The 19,440-nt window shown below is 42.8% G+C and overlaps 1 protein-coding gene across 2 annotated transcripts in view; it reads left to right on the top strand.

The window, feature by feature from the left end:
• The window catches only part of pde1a (phosphodiesterase 1A, calmodulin-dependent), a 56,087-nt gene extending 37,420 nt beyond the window's left edge, over nt 1-18,667 (top strand). For both annotated transcript variants that reach the window (XM_034693117.1, XM_034693116.1), the window contains exons 7-18: nt 2,598-2,664; nt 5,019-5,135; nt 5,297-5,437; nt 5,539-5,639; nt 5,728-5,853; nt 6,085-6,186; nt 10,308-10,428; nt 10,627-10,708; nt 11,016-11,136; nt 14,207-14,391; nt 14,834-15,022; nt 15,101-18,667. In XM_034693117.1, coding sequence (XP_034549008.1) covers nt 2,598-2,664; nt 5,019-5,135; nt 5,297-5,437; nt 5,539-5,639; nt 5,728-5,853; nt 6,085-6,186; nt 10,308-10,428; nt 10,627-10,708; nt 11,016-11,136; nt 14,207-14,391; nt 14,834-15,022; nt 15,101-15,162 — 1,414 coding nt within the window. In that variant the 3' untranslated portion in view covers nt 15,163-18,667. The remainder of the gene's footprint in view (nt 1-2,597; nt 2,665-5,018; nt 5,136-5,296; nt 5,438-5,538; nt 5,640-5,727; nt 5,854-6,084; nt 6,187-10,307; nt 10,429-10,626; nt 10,709-11,015; nt 11,137-14,206; nt 14,392-14,833; nt 15,023-15,100) is intronic.
• The last annotated feature ends 773 nt before the right edge of the window (nt 18,668-19,440 follow it).

Genomic DNA, 19,440 nt, shown 5'->3' with positions numbered 1-19,440 from the left:
ATTCTGCCCCTGTTCTGATTTCTCCACCTTTCTGTAAATGTGTGCTGAAACCAGCCGTTTCAGTTTTCAGTGTTTTTCATACGTCACAACGCCATCCGGTCTGTAACAGGAAGTCAGAGCTCGGAGCTTGTTCAGCCCATAGACTGTATAAAATACAACTCAACCCCTCCTCCGTTTTTCATTCCCTGCACACATGTGTGCTAACAAGGAGCTTAGGAGGGAGGCATGCTAGTTGTAGGCTGTCTTAATAAACACAGAGGTCGGTTTTACTCCCCACGTCTGCAGATTTGAAGATCTAGTGGATGATTTTTAGTTTCCATAGAAAAGTGCTAGCGCTAGTTAGCATAGCTACATGTCGTAGCTGTAGCTGTAGCTGTGTACCAAGACACACGTCTACATACTGACAAATAAAACAACAAGTAACAGAGAATCTGTGACCAATCCTTCAGAAAGGTCCCGCTGCCTTTCTGGCAGAGGTCGGTTTGACTCCCCACGTCTGCAGATTTGAAGATCTAGTGGATGATTTTTATTTATCATGGATAAGTGCTAGCGCTAGTTAGCATAGCCACATAGCTACATGTTGGTAGCTGTGTACCAAGACACACGTCGACATGCTGACAAATAAAACAACAAGAAACACTAAATCTGTGACCAATGGTTCAGAAAGGTCCTGCTGCAGGCGCCTCTCCGTCAGGATCAGATTCTGGATCAGATTCAGAGGGTTGAAGTATAGGGGTCTGTGAGCAGCCGTGTATATTCAGCCAACATGTAAACATTAGATCAACGTGCTGGAGAGCCGAGGCCACACCCACTTCCTGAGGGGGCGTGGTCAGAGAGAAAACAGACTGTTCTGACGAGGGCTGAAGAAGAGGGTTTTTCAGGTAGACCAAAATCTGATTTCAAAGTGTTTTTTTGAGCATAAACTTTAAAGACATGTTTTGGGGACCTCTTAGACCAATATATGTTGATGAAAAAAGCGTGATATGTCCCCTTTAAGGGATGTCCTCAGGTTGGCATGTTGTGATCAGTCATGCTTTACAATTGTGAGTAACAACAGTTTTACACACACAGGACCTGTATGATCATAAAAAACAAACAAACTGGAAGTCCTGAAAAGTGCAAATGCTGTTGCTTTAACAAAGAATCATTGGACGTCAGTGAGTGATCAAAATTTGCTTGGAATAAATGCACACCATATTGATTGGGCATTTACATGATACAATATAACATCTGTCACAGTATGATACAAGAATATACATTATGTTATGTCACAACATGACATGGCACGACACCAAACAACACGACATAATGAGATATGATCTGTTAAGGTATGTTATGATACAATATGATATGATATGAAAGTTTGTACTACTAGTGGTTAGTTTTTGTCTGCATGAAGCTGCTTCCACTGAATCAATAATCTTATTCTTACAGTGAAGCAAATACCAACGAAAACCACAAACAACTTATGATGCAAATTACCCATAATGCACCTCTCGCACACCAAAAACACACATAAATGAATGATAAAGACGAGAACTCCATGATGCAAATTTAATGCAAATTCCCTTCAGCCTCGAGAGTCATTATTTAACATTTGATTTGGCACTAATGAATTTGTAAAGCGGTTCAGTTTGCATTGGGGGAGCTGATTAGAGCTCATAACTCAGAGAGGAGGACGTGAGTTGGGTCACTGCTCAGGAGAGGAGAGGATCTCAGTCCTCTCTTTGTGACAGCTGTATGAGACGAGCAGACCGTGCAGAGAGGATGCTGCACCATGCTGACTCCTCAGACACAGCCTGGTCTGGAGTCTGTAAATGAGAACACAGATTATCAAACAGGGATCTTACTGATAATAGCATGAATGCCTTTGACTCCTCGTGTGACCTTGACTCAAGCATCTCATGTCTTCACAACACACCGCTGAGTAAACTCTGTGGAGGTGTGTTAAGGTGAGAGAGGTGTGTCTTTGTGCAGCAGGCTGAGGATGGCATCCTTGTCGAAATGAGACTTCTCAAGATTTGATCTGATCCGTTAACTTTGATCAGCTGGGTCTGCTTCAAAGCCTGAACCCTGAGGAGAGGAGTCTGATGCTGCAGAGGAGACTCGGCTCCATCATGAGTTATTTTGGTCTCTATCGTTAGTCTTGATCACCTGAAGAAAGAAAAACAACTTCTTGGAGAGTAACGTGAGAAAAAACATCCGGGTGGAGTCCTCCTCAGATGTGATTAAAGTGGAGGACTGGGCGTGTAACGATGTTAGCGTGCGGGCAGAGATGGAGACGGAGATCACTGAGGGAAACTATGAGGTCCGATGTCATTAGAGTGTAAATGAGAGCGCTATCAGTTCATCTGCTGCCGCTTAATGACGCATGAAATCAGAAAATATCTGCTGCACCGTGACGGCGGCGGCGACGGCACCGCTCGCTGTGTGTGTTTAGAGCTCCGTCACCATGGCGACGAACACTCCATCCTGCTCGCAAACTGTGGAGGATGGAGTGTTTATATGCACACAGCTGTCTGTACCACCGAGTGTGAGATCTGATATTTATATCTGTGTGTGTGTGTGTGTGTGTGTGTGTGTGTGTGTGACTCCAGGATGTACAGACGGACGTCCAACATGGCCGGTCTGACCTACCCTCCCACAGCTCTGACAGCTCTCAAGGTAAAAACTGTGATAACTGAAGAACCATCTGCAGGAAGTGACATCATACTTTACTTTTCAAAACAAAAGCGTATTTAGTTATTTATTTATTTAAGATTAAAACTTTCAAATAGTTGGTTTGTGCTCTAAAAAAGAAGGTTGATGATGAGGAGGAGGCAAGAAGGGTGCAAGGAGACACCTGAGGCGGTAGGAAAGAAGATAAGGGAGCAGAGAAGGAATCAATGACTTTGGTAATAAGAAAAGATAAGAGGAGGTGGGATATGAGCTGAGGAGAGAATGCAGCATAAGAAGGAGGAAGGGAAGTGATAGCAAAGGAAAAGGGAAATAAGGAGGTATTGAAGGATGTGAGGAGGAAAGAAGAAATGACAAAAGGATGGAAAAATGAAGTACTGGAGGAAAGGTGGTAGGGAAGGAAAGAAGGAGGCTGAGAGAACGTCAGGGGGCGAAGGAGAAAATCAAGCATCTAAAGGATGGATGGAATGAAAGAATGGAGGGAAGGAAGCAGAGGAAGGAAAGGAAACGAAGAGGTGGAGTTAGCAAGGAGGACACGAGGAAGGATAAGTAGTGGTAGGGTTTGGGTTAGTGGACTAGAAGGATAAAGATGGGAATGATTGCAGGGGAAAGAAAGGAAACAAAGAGAGGAAATGAGGTGTTAGGAAAGGAAAGATGGAAGGAGTGAAGGAATAAAAAAGAGAGGGTGGGAAAGAATGAGAGAAGTGTGAAGAAAATAAAGAACTGAAGTGGATAGGAGGGAAGGAAACCTAAAGAGATGTAAGGGAGGTGGAAGTGAAGGAGGTTTGGAGGTGAGCAAGGAAGAGTTTGAAGAAAGGAGGGAAGAAAAAGATAAGGAAAGGTAGAGGAGAGAGGGAAAAAGGGAATGAGGAAATAAGGGATAAATATGGAAAGAAGGAGGCAAAGGAGAAAAGATTTGAGGGAAGGAAGCAGAAGAAGGAAAGGAAATGAAGAGGTGGAGTTAGCAAGGAGGACACGAGGAAGGATAAGTAGTAGTAGGGTTAAGGTTAGTGGACTAGACGGAGAATGATGGGAATGAATGCAAGGGGAAAGAAAAGAAACAAAGAGAGGAAATGAGGTGGTGGAGTAGGTAAAGATTTAAGGAGTGAGAGAATAAAAAAGAGAGGGTGGGAAAGAATGAGAGAAGTGTGAAGAAAAGAAAGAACTGAAGTGGATAGGAGGGAAGGAAACCTAAAGAGAAGTAAGGGAGGTGGAAGTGAAGGAGGTTTGGAGGTGAGCAAGGAAGAGTTTGAAGAAAGGAGGGAAGAAAAAGATAAGGAAAGGTAGAGGAGAGAGGGAAAAAGTGAATGAGGAAATAAGGGATAAATATGGAAAGAAGGAGGCAGAGGAGAAAAGATTTGAGGGAAGGAAGCAGAAGAAGGAAAGAGGAGGTGGAAAGGAGGAGGTAAGGAAGGGAAAGTGACAGTTGGGAAGGAGAGTTTGGGACCAAAAGGAAGAAGAAGGACATAGGTAGGAGAGGAGGAAGCAGGAAAGGAAAGTGGAAGACTGAAAAGTAAGAAAAGAGGTGAGGTATAGAAGGAGGCAGGAAGGAAGGAATTGAGAACTAGAGAAGGGAAGAAGGGGACAGAAAAGAGGAGGCAGAGGAGGAAAGGTGAAGGGAGAGTGTAAGCTGAGAGGGAGAGGAGAAATAAGGACATAGGAAAGGAAGAGGAGGACAGAAGAGTAGGAAAGAGTAAGAAAGAAGGAAGGTGAGAAGGAATTTAGAACTAGAGAAGGAAAGAAGGGGACAGGAAAGAGGCAGCAAGGTGAGGAAAGGTTAAAGTGCAAGTGAAGGAGAAAGGGAAGGAAAGATGAGAAGGACAGGAGGTAAAGAGGAAAAATTGGAGAGAGTCACGGGGAAGGATTAGATGGGAGATAGAGAGACAAAAAGTAGGAGGCAGAAGAGGAAAGAAGGAAAGAAGGCGTTTAAGTAGGAGATAGGGAAGGCAGGTAAATGCAGGAAAGACAAACGTCTCTGGTGTTTGTCTGTTTGTGTGAAGACAGATGTTTCCTCCTCTGGACCGAACGCTGTGAAATAATTAAATCAGATATATAATGATTTAATAAATATAATTATCTCTGCAGTTATTTCTCCTCTCAGGAAGAAGAAAGAAAGAACTTTTAGAGAAAAACAACATCAATCAAAACATAAACATCTTCAGATCTAATCATGACCTCATCAATAATCAGAAACATTACTTTCTTCACCTCCTCCTGTTTCTAATTTAATTATCACGCTGCCCCCTGCTGGCAAACATCCTGCATTACACCTGAGTTTAAATGCACTCTCTCATATATGTACTGTTTATGATGACGACTGAATCCGATTGGTTGTTTTCCAGGAAGTGGATCAGTGGTCGTTTGATGTTTTCTCCTTCCACGAGGCGACCGGAGACCACGCCCTCAAGTTCCTGGTGTATGACCTGCTGACCCGCTATGACCTCATCAACAGGTTCAGGGTACACACGGCTTTTATCGTTAACACCTGAAGGGGGGGCGGGGCTTAAAGTCAGGACCATTTTTAGACCTCACTTCTCTTATATCCTAAAACTGAAGAAGGACACAGTCAGCAATTTTTCACCTGAGCTCACCTGAGGACTCTCTCTCTCTCTGGCTCCAGATCCCGGTCCAGGCTCTGGTCCAGTTTGTCGAAGCTCTGGAGAACGGATACAGCAAGCACAAGAACCCGTACCACAACCTGATCCACGCCGCCGACGTCACGCAGACCGCACACTTCCTCATGCTACACACAGGACTCATGGTAACACATACACACGAATAATCCCTCACACACACACACTGTTGATGTTTACAATCTGAATTAAAACATTTGTGTGTGTTTGTGTGTGTGTGTGTTTTCAGCACTGGCTGAGTGAGCTGGAGATTCTCGCGATGGTTTTCGCCGCAGCCATCCACGACTTTGAGCACACAGGAACCACCAACAACTTCCACATCCACACCAGGTGAGCATGCACTCAGTGATATGTGATGTAAGATCCTTCTTTGCATGCACAGGTGATTAAATTAAAGGCTTCTGTTTCCGTCCATCAGGTCAGAGGTCGCCATCCTGTACAACGACCGGTCGGTGCTGGAGAACCATCACGTGAGCGCCGCCTACAGGCTGATGGCGGAGGAGGACATGAACATCCTGATCAACCTGAACAAAGACGACTGGAGGTGATGGATGGCATCATATCTGTGTGTAGAGTTATTCTCTGCAGGGAGCTGAGCTCAATCATGATTATCTGTGCGTTCTGTTGGTGATTATCGGCAGGGAGATAAGTTCATCGATGACTGATTGTCTGTGATTCTTATTTATCCACAGGAAGCTGAAGTTATTGATTATGTATGTGTGTGTGTGTGTGTGTGTGTGTGTGTGTGTGTGTGTGTGTGTGTGTCCACCCACAGGGAGCTGAGGGCGCTGGTGATAGAGATGGTGATGTCCACAGACATGTCGTGTCACTTTCAGCAGATAAAGACGATGAGGAACGCTCTGACTCAGACACACAGGTACCTGCTGCAGACATCAGCTCATACCATACCTGCCGACACTGGACTGGGAGATTTTCTGGAGTATTGTAAAATCAGTCTATACCCACTAACCCCGTCCATATATAACCCTGAACTGCAGATTAATACATTTAATAAACGCATATGTAAGTCAAATACTTTAAATGTCTCTTAATTTCAAGGTTTGCAGTAAAATATGGCAATAAAAACATACACAATTTTAAAAAATCCATGTCTTACAAATGTGACAAAATTCATCAACATGTTTTAGAGTGAGAGTAGAGTGAGCCTCGTCAGTGAGGAGTAACACACATGTTCCAGGTAGAGGGGTTTGGTTGACACCATATTTTGATGTTAACACCATTATAGTATTATTTCAATGAAGGAGTCTCTGTAACAGGAATCTACATCTCCATGTGCTTTTTAAAGTCATTTATCTGGGTCCTTTAAATCATATTTATTATTATCTGACCTACAGTAACCTCTGCATCCTCAGCCTCTGCTGCTTTCTGCTCTTTATTTAAAAAAGGAAGAGATTTCCTCTGCGTCTCCACCTGAGGTTATCAGGTAGAGTTTAGTGGTTTAACCCTCCTGTTATGTTCGTCCCTCTGGAACAGCAATAATGTTCCTGGGTCAATTTGACCCGGGGCATATTCAATTATCCAAAAGTGTCAGAACCCCAAAAAATCCCAATACACATTTATTAAATCTAATTTTTGAACTCCAGTTCTAACCATTTAAATCAACATTTGGTCCATTGGTGTTCTTTAATCCTCACAGATCATGGTTCAGTGAGGAGAACTCACTCGTTTTTCATTTAAATTAATGTTAAAACTTTTTTTAATGTACATTGGAAAGACCTAAATATAAATACAATTGTTTTACATGACAGAGATTTTTATTTATTGTATTTGAAATTTTGAATTTTTTTATTTTTATGAAGTGATGTTAATAAATTAACAGTACACCTCTTCTGTCACATGCTGCCCAGATTTCTATGCTGCATTTAGCTGGTTTGGAAGGCATATACTGCCTAAAATAGACTTTAAAAAGGGTCAATTTGACCCGCAACATAACAGGAGGGTTAATAACTTCACCTGTGATATTGTGATAGTGACACTGTCATCACTCTGTCATCAGATTCACACAGCTCTAAACTCTCCTGATGAACTTTAAAGAGGATGCTGCGTTATTGCTAACTTAAGTTAGCTGTAAGAACAGGGCTGACCCACTTTAATGAGGGATGGATCAAATCTTTAAACAGTGCAGAAGTTTATTGAACTCAAAACAATTTGTCTTATGAACACTTCAGATACCGGTGTCACAGATCTATCTGTCTACCTGTGAGTCTGTGTCTTTTTGATCAATCCATCTACAGGGAGAGGAGGGGTGGATGTTTTTTGGGGTTTGACTATAAGGTTCAAGTAGAGGACTTGAGGGAAACTCATTTGATTGATAGAAACATGATATAGGGAGATTATCTGGAGGAATAACAACTCAGTACAGCTGGAGAACAAGTTAAAAAGCAGTAGACTCCTGCCTAAATCAGGAGTGTTGGCAGGTCTGGCTCTTACGCACATGCACAGGTGTAACATTGCTTCTTATACCTGACTGGTTAACAGTTTCTTAAGGTTTAATGAGACATAAGATGATAAATTAGTGTTCTTCGTGGTTTGAGTGGACTCAGGTGTGTCTTAAATTGAAATGTTTTTCTTCTCCAAATCATAATTACATAAAACATAAATATGAGACTGCCTCATGAGGAGTGTGTCCTGGCAGACTGTGTGTCCGTGTGATGAAGACGAGCAGATCTTCAGTGGGAGTTTGGTGAAACAGCAGACATATGCTCCTGCAGGCTGCAGAGACAGACCGGTCTGAGAGGATACGATCCAGTCTGATCAGAGTCCAGATCTGTCCTCTGTTTGTTAGACCTGCTGGAGAGGAGGGAGGAGGAGGAGGAGGAGGAGGAGGAGGAGGAGGAGGAGGTGGGGTGGTTCAGGCTTGGATGAGATTTTGGGATAGACGCTGTCATGAGTGTGTCGACAGGCTGGTTCTGCTCGTGTTCCTGCAGCAGCAGCAGCTGTGTGGAGGACTGTTCTCTGCACACTGACCAAAATACTAAACACTCTGCACAGCTCAGAGAACACACAGGGGGAGGCTGCTTCTTCCTCTCTCATGTACGCTCCCATTCACATCATCATTTTCCCTTAGAGAGGCATAAACCTGTCCAGCTTATCACAGTCCTGATCCTGAACGATCCAGCTGTTTGATTCTGCATCAAAACAAACGCAGGTTTCATTATTTATTCATTAAAAAGAAACGCTGATCGGACAGTTTGTTCATACTCTAAGAGAGAGGCTGATGAGGAAGAGGAGGCACACGAGGACACTTAGAGTAAAAGAAGAGTGCAAGGAGACACCTGAGGTGGTAGGAAGGAAGATAGGGAAGCAGAGAAGGAGTCAATGAAAAGATAAGAGGAGGTGGGAAAGGAACAAGAAGTGAACTGAGGAGAGAATGATTTGAAGTGGGTAGAAGAGAAGGAAGCATAAGAAGGAGGAAGGGAAGGAAAAAGGAAACAAGGAGGTATTGAAGGATGTGAGGAAAGAAGGAAAGAGGAGTTGGAAAGGAGGAGGTAAGGAAGGAAAAGTGATGGTTGTAAGGAGAGTGGGGGACCAAAGGGAGAAAGTAGAGATAAGTAAAGATTAACACAGATAGGAGAGGAGGAGAGAAAAGTGGAAAAGAGGTGAAGAAAGAAGGAAGGAAGGTGGGAAGGAATTTAGAACTAGAGAAGGAGACCAAAAAGAGGAGGTAGAGGAGGGAAGGAGAAGGGAGAGTGAACAGTGGAGAGGGAGAGGGGAAATAAGGAGATATGGAAGGAAAGGAGGACAACAAAACAAGAAAGAGGTAGAAGAGGAAGGAGGAGGAGGACTGCTTGAGAAAGAGGCAGCAAGGAGGAGAGGAAAGGTTAAAGAGCAAGTGAGGACAAGAAGTGTTAAAAAAAGGACGGAGGAGAGAATGATTGGAAGTGGGTAGGAGAGAAGGAAGAATAAGAAGGAGGAAGAGAAGGAAAAGAGAAATAAGGAGGTATTGAAGGATGTTAGGAGGCAAGAAGAAAACAGAAAAGGATGGAGGAAGGAGAGGAGCAAAGGAGAGTGAGAGAACTTTAGAAGGAGGAGAAAATCAAGCACCTAAAGGAAGAAAGGAGGAAAGGAAGCAAAGAGGTGGCACGGAGGAAACGAGGAAGGAAGTGTGGTGGTAAGGTTTGGGTTAGTGGCTAGGAAGAGAAAGATGGGAATAAATGCAGGAAGGGAAGAATGACAAAGGGAGGAAAGGAGGTGGTAGAAAAAGGAATGGTGGAAGGAAGGAGGGGATAAAAAAAAGAGAGGGTGGAAAAGAATGAGAGAAGTTTGAAGGAAAGAAGTAAGAAAAGAAAGAACTGAAGCGGATAGGATGGAAGGAAACCTAAATAGAAGTTAGGAAGGGGGAGTGAAGGAAAAAGGAAATAAGATGGTTTAGAGGTGGAGTTTGAAGAAAGGAGGAAAGTAGTGGAAAAAGAGAAAGAGTTCATTAGGAAACAAGGGATACAGATGGAAAGAAGGAGGCAGAGGAGAAAAGAATAGAGGGAAGGAAGCAGAAGAAGGAAAGAGGAGTTGGAAAGGAGAGTGGGGGACCAAAAGGAGGAAGGAAGTAGAGAGAAGGAATACATCATATCTACATGTCTGAGGGAGTGATGTGGAGCCTTGTGGTGTGTATTGATTGGTGCGTTCAGCAGCTAAAGGTGTTTGTGTTTGCATCCTCGTACATTCATCAAAGTGACATCCTGTAACCGCTCCCTCTCTCCTGAGCGTGATGGAAGAGGAGAGCAATACATTTCTGCTCTCCGGGATGTGACAAATACTAAAACAACATTAGGAACACAACCAACACACCAACATGACTTATTGGTGACTGTTTGTCGTCTGGATCCGGGGCGCGAGACGTGTGATGAAGAACATCAGTATCTTTGGATGTCATCTCCTCTCCTCTCTCTCTCTCCTCTCTCTCTCTCCTCTCTCTCTCTCTCCTCTCTCTCTCTCCTCTCTCTCTCTCCTCTCTTTCTCTCTCTCTCTCTCTCTCTCCAGTATAGACAAAGTGAAGGTTCTGTCTCTGATGCTTCACGCTGCAGACATCAGTCATCCGGCCAAAGCCTGGCCGCTGCACTACCGCTGGACCCACAGTCTGATGGAGGAGTTCTTCAGACAGGTGAGAGTCCACAAGCAAGACTGCTGCACATAAAACTGCAGAAGAAGAGACACCCCTTGTAAAAGACCTAACTTATCATGCAGCTGCTATCTCTGTCTGAATCCACGCTGGCTGCGTTTCTGTGTTTATTCTGCACATGTGCACAAACTGAAAATGCATCTCAGGCTCATGTTGCTGTGGTGACTGTGTCTCTTCTAGGGGGATAAAGAAGTGGAGCTCGGCCTTCCTTTCTCTCCTCTCTGCGACCGTAAAGCCACCATGATCGCCCAATCACAGATAGGTAAGAGGAACCTTCAACCAATCAGATATCAGGATCCTGTGAGAGTGGGAAGTGTTGATAACAAGTTACAGACGGGTGAGAGTAAGTAAGAGCAGTGAGGCACTCGGGAGCCTGGGGTACCTTAACTGAACCCTGCGGCTGTGTCTGAACTCTGGGTCAACAGTGACGCCTGCTGGTGGTTTAAAGAACTGCACTCTTACTGCTTTATCACATATTGCCTTATAAAACAAAACAAAGCTCTTATCATGCTCTCCTTCTAGTATTTCATCCCCCTCTCTTTCTTCTTCCTCTCTGTTTCTGTTTTCAGGTTTCATCGACTTCATCGTGGAGCCGACCTTCAGCGGTTTGGTCGACACAACGGAGAAGGTGATTGGTCCTCTGATTGAAGAGGACAGGAAAGCCAGAGAGAGTGGAAACAGGAGGTCCAGGTAATCAAAATAAGAAGGATTATAGAAAGTTACTTTTAGTCACTTTTTAAAAACCCTATAATAAAATTAAGAATCATCCTCTGAGCTCAACATCAGACATTCCCCTCTCTGCACGGCCGTCTGAGAGCTGAGGGAGAGAGGGAGGAGGGAGCGTCCACAGAGTGCATGACTGCAGATGTTGAATTCCTGCACACTGGATAAATGTAGTGCCAACAGATGTTGATGTTTCTTATCAAAGTTTGTAAAGATTTTTTATTTTGAGAAAATATGCTTTAACATAATCCAAACTAAAATAAAGACCCATCTATTTAACAGAGCTTTTAATTTGGAGTAATTAGTCCACATTTAAATGGTTATTTTTAACGATATATTTTATTTTATTGTTATATATTTATTTATATTTTTACTTAATTACCGCAGGTATTTATAATTATTATTTTTCATCTTTTAACTGATTTTAGTTTACTCCTTCAATTCATTTTATTGATTTATTTTCATTTTACTGTCTTCATTTTTTTTTGTTTTAAAGGATTTTATTATCATCTTTCTTGCCTCAGGGTAAAGTCAGACTGCTGCACACAAATCAGTAATGAAAGAGACACCCTGTAAAGGAGGAGTTGGTAGAGTTGATGATTTTATATATCAGTGTTTTGCAAAGTGTAAAAGTGTGTAAAACCTTTCCTATAAAATCTGCAGGATAGTGAGGAAGCATCTATGTCTGGACAACTGAAAAAAAAAATCCTCCTGATTTTATAAACATTTCTCCTCTGGTTTAAAGGGGACATATCACGCTTTGTTCATGAACATATATTGGTCTAAGAGGTCCCCAAAACATGTCTTTAAAGTTTATGCTCAAAAAAACACTTTGAAATCAGATTTTGGTCTGCCTGAAAAGCCCTCCTCTTCAGTCCTCCTCAGAACACTCTGTTTTCTCTCTGACCACGCCCCCTCAGGAAGCGGGTGTGGCCTCGGCTCTCCAGCACGTTGATCTAATGTTTACATGTTGGCTGAATATACACGGCTGCTCACAGACCCGCGTTACTTCAACCCTCTGAATCTGATCCAGAATCTGATCCTGACGGAGAGGCGCCTGCAGCAGGACCTTTCTGAACCATTGGTCACAGATTTAGTGTTTCTTGTTGTTTTATTTGTCAGTATGTCGACGTGTGTCTTGGTACACAGCTACGAACATGTAGCTATGTGGCTATGCTAACTAGCGCTAGCACTTATCCATGAAAACTAAAAATCATCCACTAGATCTTCAAATCTGCAGACGTGGGGAGTAAAAGCGACCTTTGTGTTTATTAAGACAGCCTACAACTAGCATGCCTCCCTCCTAAGCTCCTTGTTAGCACACATGTGTGCAGGGAATGAAAAACGGAGGAGGGGTTGAGTTGTATTTTACACAGTCTATGGGCTGAACAAGCTCCGAGCTCTGACTCCGTGACAGACCGGATATTGTTGTTACGTAACAAAAACACTGAAGTCTGAAGCGGCTCGTTTCACACACATTTACAGAAAGGTGGAGAAATCAGAACAGGGGCAGAATGGATTCTTTGACTTTTCAGGGGGTTTGTAGACAGGGACACAGATTTCAGGGAGAGAACCATTAAAAAGAACATTTTGCATGATATGTCACCTTTAAATATGATTTTAAATATAGTTTTTAATTTGAAGTAATCTGTCTACATTTTATTCATTTTTGTTTACAATGGGTTTTTTTATTTCATTTTATTATTTATTTATTTGTTTATTTACATATTTTATTTATTGATTGAAAGGTGTTATACAAATAAAGCTGGATTGGATTTGATAATCCTGGGGATCATTTAATTGTAAAAGGACTCTTGACTCTCGTAGTCACACAGTGTCAGATTGTAAAAAACCCATCACACCTACAGTCAGTGATCTCACATTAGTATTAACACATTTGTAAAGTGTGGTTAATTATTTTTTGTAATAAATTCTGGTGGATTATTTTATTGGAAATATCTCTCATTACAACCTCAAGACTCATTATATTCCTCCTGACTCTCTCGTCATATTTAAAAGGCAACTTTGAGTGTCCAGGTTTCATTGTAAAGACGTTTTTTATTTGTTGTTTTGGACTTTGAGATTATGGTGACTTCGACTGTCCCTCCTCACTCTGCTCTCGGCTGGCTCTGCAGAGGCAAAAGTCAATCTTGTAGGACGGCTTGCACTGATGAAAATCAGGTTTTAGCCTCAGTATGGTTAAAAAAAAAAGGTGTCAGTGCTGTCACAGCAATGATCAGCTGATGAGTTATTGACCCGGGAGAGCTGAATCTGTGAAAATCCCTCCAACCAAAGTCAGTTACAAGCACAGGCTTCCCCAATGCTCTCATAGCTCTCTCCAAATGTCTCTCTCTTGTATAAAACACTGCAGACATCTTCATAATAAAGGCTCTGCTCAATATTAAAATCAGTCTCTCTAACGTGTGCTCTGCTGTTGTTGATGTTCTGCGAGAGATGAGTCTGTGATCAAAGTAAGAAGTAAACCAGATTAAATGTGTCTGCAAGATCTCTCAAAAGTTTCTCCACGTCCCCTCAGGTGCTTTTAGCATTTTAACGTACACACAAAATCCATTTTTATTAGGATTCTATCTCTAAAATCTCCTTTATGACTCAATGACTGGTGCAGACCTCACACGAGCCCCCTGATGCATAAGACAGTGAAGGGAATTTGAGGCATAATAAACAGATTTAAGAGACAGGTTTTGAGACAGGAAACTGGAAGCTGAAATAACTGAATCATGATGCAGATTTGTTTAAAGTTTGAATGCATGAATTTAAAGGTCTGTCTGCAGGATTAGAGGCAAACAACTTTTAAAACATCAGTTTTTTTAATGGAGTTTGGTTTGATGATTTCTGATGGCATCTCTGAGCTGATAGAGAGAAGACCCTTCATGCTTTCTGACTGAACCCTGAGTTTTATGAATGATGTAAATGGGCTTCTTGTGCACACTTCTGTCTCTTCATTTCTTCTAAAAATGCTAAATTTTGCCGTCCTCTTCCTCACACACACACCTGCTCAAACCCGTCTCCTCTGCAGTCTTACAGGAAGTGGTTCGGTCACCGTGGAGTCGGTGCAGAAACACAGTAGTGGCCGCCTTGGCACCAGTGATGACGTACACATGGACTTCTCTCTGACTGCCATCGACCTGCCGGCTCTGAGGGTTCACCTGTCGGGAGTCATCGGCAGCAACAAGGACAGATGGAAAGAGCTGTCTGTGCATGGTACTCACACACACACACACACACACACACACACACACACACACACACACACACACACACACACACACACACACACACACACACATCAATCAATCTTTATTCATAGTGCACCAAATCACAACAAATGTTCTCCTCAGACTCTTTCCAAACAGAGCCGGTCTAGACCGTCCTCTATGTTCTATTATTAACAAAGACCCAACATCAAGACCGGATCAGATCCAGTCCCATCTTACAGACAGGACTCAGTCTGATCTCATCTTAATCCACCATGAGCAGAGCACTTTGCAGCATTTAGCAAGTTACAGTGGCAAGGACAAACTTCCTTTAACAGGCAGAAACCTCCAGCAGGACCAGACTCATTTTAGACACATGGTGTCCTAATGAACCGTTTCTTCTTCAAGTTCCTGTTACTGAAATGTTTCTGTGTGTCTGTTGTGCACAGAGCTGGCCAATAAGGAGCAGGAGGAACAAGAGGATGTGGCATCCAATGTCAACTCCGACAACCAATCACATGCCTCACCTAATCGCGCCCCTGCAGACCAATCACAAAACTGCGACGATGCCCCTCCTGAAGAAACACACGGAGAAGAGTCAACTGACCACGATCCTGAAGACCACCTGACCTGGAATGGTACGTAAACACGACATCAGCTGTAAATGTTTCTTAGAGTGTTCACTCAGTGAGCTGTCGTTATGGTAACCATTTCAGGGGCGGGGTCAGAGGAGGAAAAGGAGGAAGAGGAGGAGGAAGAAGTGCCTGAAAACGCCTGAGGAGGAACTACGGCTAACTCGCCACTCTTATCTGACCGTGGCAGGTCACCATCGTGACGATGAGGGTTCGGACTCTTCTGTTTAAGCAGCAGCTGACTCAGCGGCCCCTCAGTGGACCCCTGAAGGGCCCTCAGACCTTATGTTTACAACCGACAATGAAAAAAAAATTAATCACATTTAAAGTGACGCCGCTCATCAGAGATCAGCTTCTTAGCAGCTTCATGGTCCGTCCACAGAGCTGAATGTGTTTGTGATTGTATTAAAGACTCAGAGGAATAATGTCTGAAAATATAAATATAAACAGAGACAGACAGACAGGTGAAAAACAACAAGGGCAGAATGTAAATTCTTATTTAAGGCCGTTAAATGTTCATAACCTGGAGGAGTGAGACGTGGAGCTGTTAAGAAGCCGTCGTGGAGGTTTTTGTGATTGATGCTAAACTCTACTGTTACGAGTGTGAGGAAGGATTTCTGCTCTTCTCTTTATTCTGGGCTCAAATCATCACGACTGCTGTGTCTCTGACCACACCCCCAAAAATGTGATGTCATGACTGCTGTGTCTCTGACCACACCCCCAAAAATGTGATGTAATGACTGTTGCGCTTCTGACCACACCCCCAAATGTGATGTAATAACTGTTGCGCTTCTGACCACACCCCCAAATGTGATGTCATGACTGCTTTGCATCTGGCCACACCCCCACATTTGATGTCATGACTGCTGTGCCTCTGGCCACACCCCCACATTTGATGTCATTGCCCCTATACACGCGTAGGCCACTTTTCTCAGATATCAGGCTCATGTTTAAAAGCTCTAAAGCTGTAATCGTGAAGTGCAACTGTGTTTTAAGTTGGTGAATCATATAAATACAGCTAGTCTGACCGAGATCTGCTTCATTAACGACTTGTTAATTCATGAAGGCCTGAAAAGATAAAGAAAAATTAGGATCTGAAGGTACATTGGGACCATAGACTGTATAAATAATGGACATAGTATACGTGACATCACCCATCTGTTTCTGAAGCGCTGTTTTGAGGCCAATGGGCAGCGGCAGCCATATTGGAAATGTTGAACTCAACATAACTTCTGTCTAGCGAGTGTGACGTAAGGAGGCGGGCTTTGAGCCTCTTAGCCAACAGCTACAGTGTTCCCGCCTGTCAATCAAGTCAGCTGTGCTTCTCATAATGGAAACATTGTAATCTTAATATCTTTGAATTTGTTGCTTTATCAAAAATTGAATTGCCGCTTGTCCTAGACTTGATAGATTACTCTCTTTAGAACATCTGACTTTCATTGGCACTCTTGAACGATGCATAAATATATCACTGCAGTTTTGAGCAGTAATTGGGAATTGATGTGTCCCCGATGCTCTGTAATTACACAATTCAACCACTAGTTGGGGGTTGGGTTTTTGTGCATCTGTATTTGGCCCATAGACTCTAAAGCAGTGGTTCCCAAGTGGTCGGGACCCCTTAGGGGGTGGTGAGACATTTATTGGGGGTCGCAAGATGCCTTCCAAAAGACGATAAAATCTTAATATGATCTAAAAATTGCATCTTTTATCAATTTGTTGTAAAAACATACAAAATTTAACCTAAACCTAACTTCTGTCGAGTGATTGTGAGGTAAAGAGGCGGGCTTTGAGCCTCCTAGCCAACAGCTACAATGTTCCCGCCTGTCAATCAAGTCAGCTGTGCCTCTCATTGGAAGACTCTTAATCTCAATATCTTTGAAATTACCGTGTTATGAAAAAATTTGCCCCCCGTACAGAGTGTGCCGATCAAGAAATGATCTATCCAGACTACACTCGTCTTTTGAACCAGGTTGTAAACATGTTTATCTCTGCTGTAAAGATCGTCTTCTTTGAATGGGTGTGTATGTGGTTTCTGGTACTTCAGGAGTCAGCCTCAAGCGGATCCTTGATGAACTGCAGTTTTTAACACTTCTGCATTGGACTTTTTAGACCAGAGGTTGCCGCTTGGTTTTAAACATAGACTGTATTGGTAATGCGGAACTCAACCAGGCAGAGTGTGATGTAAAGAGGCGGGCTTTGAGCCTCCTAGCCAACAGCTATGTGTTCCCGACCGGAAGTCAAGTCAGTCATGTCCTTATTTGGGCAAAAACTCGTAATCTTAATATCGTCTGAACCGTCGCGTTTGAAAAAAATTCACCCCCTAACAATGTGTGCCGATCAAGTAATGAGCTATCCAGACTACACTGGTCTTTTGAACCAGGCTGTAAACATGTTTATTTCTGCTGTAAAGATCGGCTTTTTTGAATTGGTGTGTATGTGGTTCTTCCAGAGTCAGCCTCAAGTGGATCCTCCATGAACTGCAGTTTTTAACACTTCTGCATTGGACTTTTTAGAGTGGAGGTTGCCGCTTGGTTTTAAAACAACAACAGGTCCCTGCCTCTTAAAGCTGCTGTTGGTAGGAATGGTGTAAAAAACTTTTTTTCTGCTGGGTTTGGAGAAAAAGTCATAATACCCATCGGTACTCATCTGTAAGTGGAGTCATTTGAGATTATGGTGAAATCTCTGTGTTTTCCAAACCCCTCTTCCCCGTTATCACGGACCAATCAGAGCTACTCTCTGACCCCCTGTCCTGATTGGTTGAGTGGTGGCCCCACTATGTCGCCCTGTTTGGCTGGGAAGCCACTACTTCCTCATAGAACATGCACAACGATCTTTTGTGGGTGGGGTTACAGGTGGTGAGAGGAAATCTCCAAACGATGTTTATATCATGACCATCAACAGCAGCTTTAACTGTGAGCTAACTTATTACTATCACAGAGAAAGGCCGGGTTTAAAGTTTGGATCGTTTGTAACATGGTCCCTTTGAGACATCACTGAAGTGGGCGTGGCCAGAATTCCAACATGTCTGACGGTTTGAGCCCAGAGCTGCAGAAATCAATGAGTGTGGATAAATAATCAATCATTACCACAGGTGAGTTTACACACGTGATCGCTCTATGGGAGGTTTTTAATCACATGAAGGTCGTCTTGTTGTACTTTTGGCCGATATAGTCATAAGTTAGCGTAACATTATACTCTCCGCCATCTTTGTAGAAACTTTGGACTCTCTTAAAGCAGCATCAAGAATTTGTCTGAAAAAGAAAAAAAAAAAGCCAGAGTTTAAAATTTTAAAGAGAGAGAGCTCAGAGATCAGACGGCTCCTGTTGTTTCTGTACATCCGACTGTTTATGAGAACTGTGCATTTAATCACCACGGCAACAAGGGCAACAGAAACACTTCTTGTTTCTATAGCAACAGCCAAGGGGCCGGAGGGTGGAGCCAACATGGCCGACGGTGGAAACTCTTTAGGTCTTCTGAGCACTGTGTCCGTTAATGCAGCGTGTGCTATATTCATCGTGTGCTCTATGGCTCTCTGTGTGTGTGTGTGTGTGAGAGAGAGGGAGTGTGTGTGAGGTTGTGTGTGTGTGTGTGTGTGCTCTGTATATTGTACAGCTGTTTTCTGTATTATTGTATTAAACATTGAGGACTACACACACCGTTTGTTGTCGTTTCGTTATCAGGTGTTTCGCCGTGCGCTAGCTTCGTTAGCATGGATGCTTCCTGGTCTCTGTGACTCTAAACAGGACCATACATTATTAAATGAACATCATACTGTATTAAAGAAGACTTGAACTAGAGATTGAGACCATAAACTCTTTAGGGAAATGTTTACTAAGGGAATAAATCAACTGAGAAGGAGGACAATTGTCTCATAGACTGCTATACAATCAGTTTTTAGCCATTTCCAGTGGTCCTTCAAGGGTTAACTCCTCGGAGAGAGATAATCAAATCCTTTTTAAATTTGGTGTAGAGCTAGAAGACAAGTCAAAGGAAGAAAGTTATTAATCTTGTGTACAAAACTCAAAAGACACGGCTGGGGTGGCTGATCAAACCTTGACATCTGAAAAATAGAGATTTATTTAGCTACCTGGGGTCACACTTCTCTTAAAGGTTTTATCCAATCCACTTTAAGTTTATGTTCCACCAGAGGAGACTTTAAGAAAGAATGCTGTTTAGTTTTTAAATTAAAAATAAAAATAAAAATCTGTTGATGTCTCGCTATGAAACAGGAAGTTACTTTAACTCAAACATACAGGGTCCAAACTGCCTCAAACTTTACATGTGAGGTGAGGATCCCTTTCTGAAAACGTCCACATCCTTTCATTGCATTTTCATCAGAGCATCACCTGCTGGTAGGAAGCAGAAAGTCTTGTGTGGCATGATTCAGTGGGAGTTTACAATGTGAGATGTGACTTCATGATGAG

This window comes from Notolabrus celidotus, chromosome 10 (genome assembly GCF_009762535.1).
Source record: "Notolabrus celidotus isolate fNotCel1 chromosome 10, fNotCel1.pri, whole genome shotgun sequence".
NCBI classification, from domain to species: Eukaryota; Metazoa; Chordata; class Actinopteri; order Labriformes; family Labridae; genus Notolabrus; species Notolabrus celidotus.
This window is presented reverse-complemented; position numbering and strand designations above follow the sequence as displayed.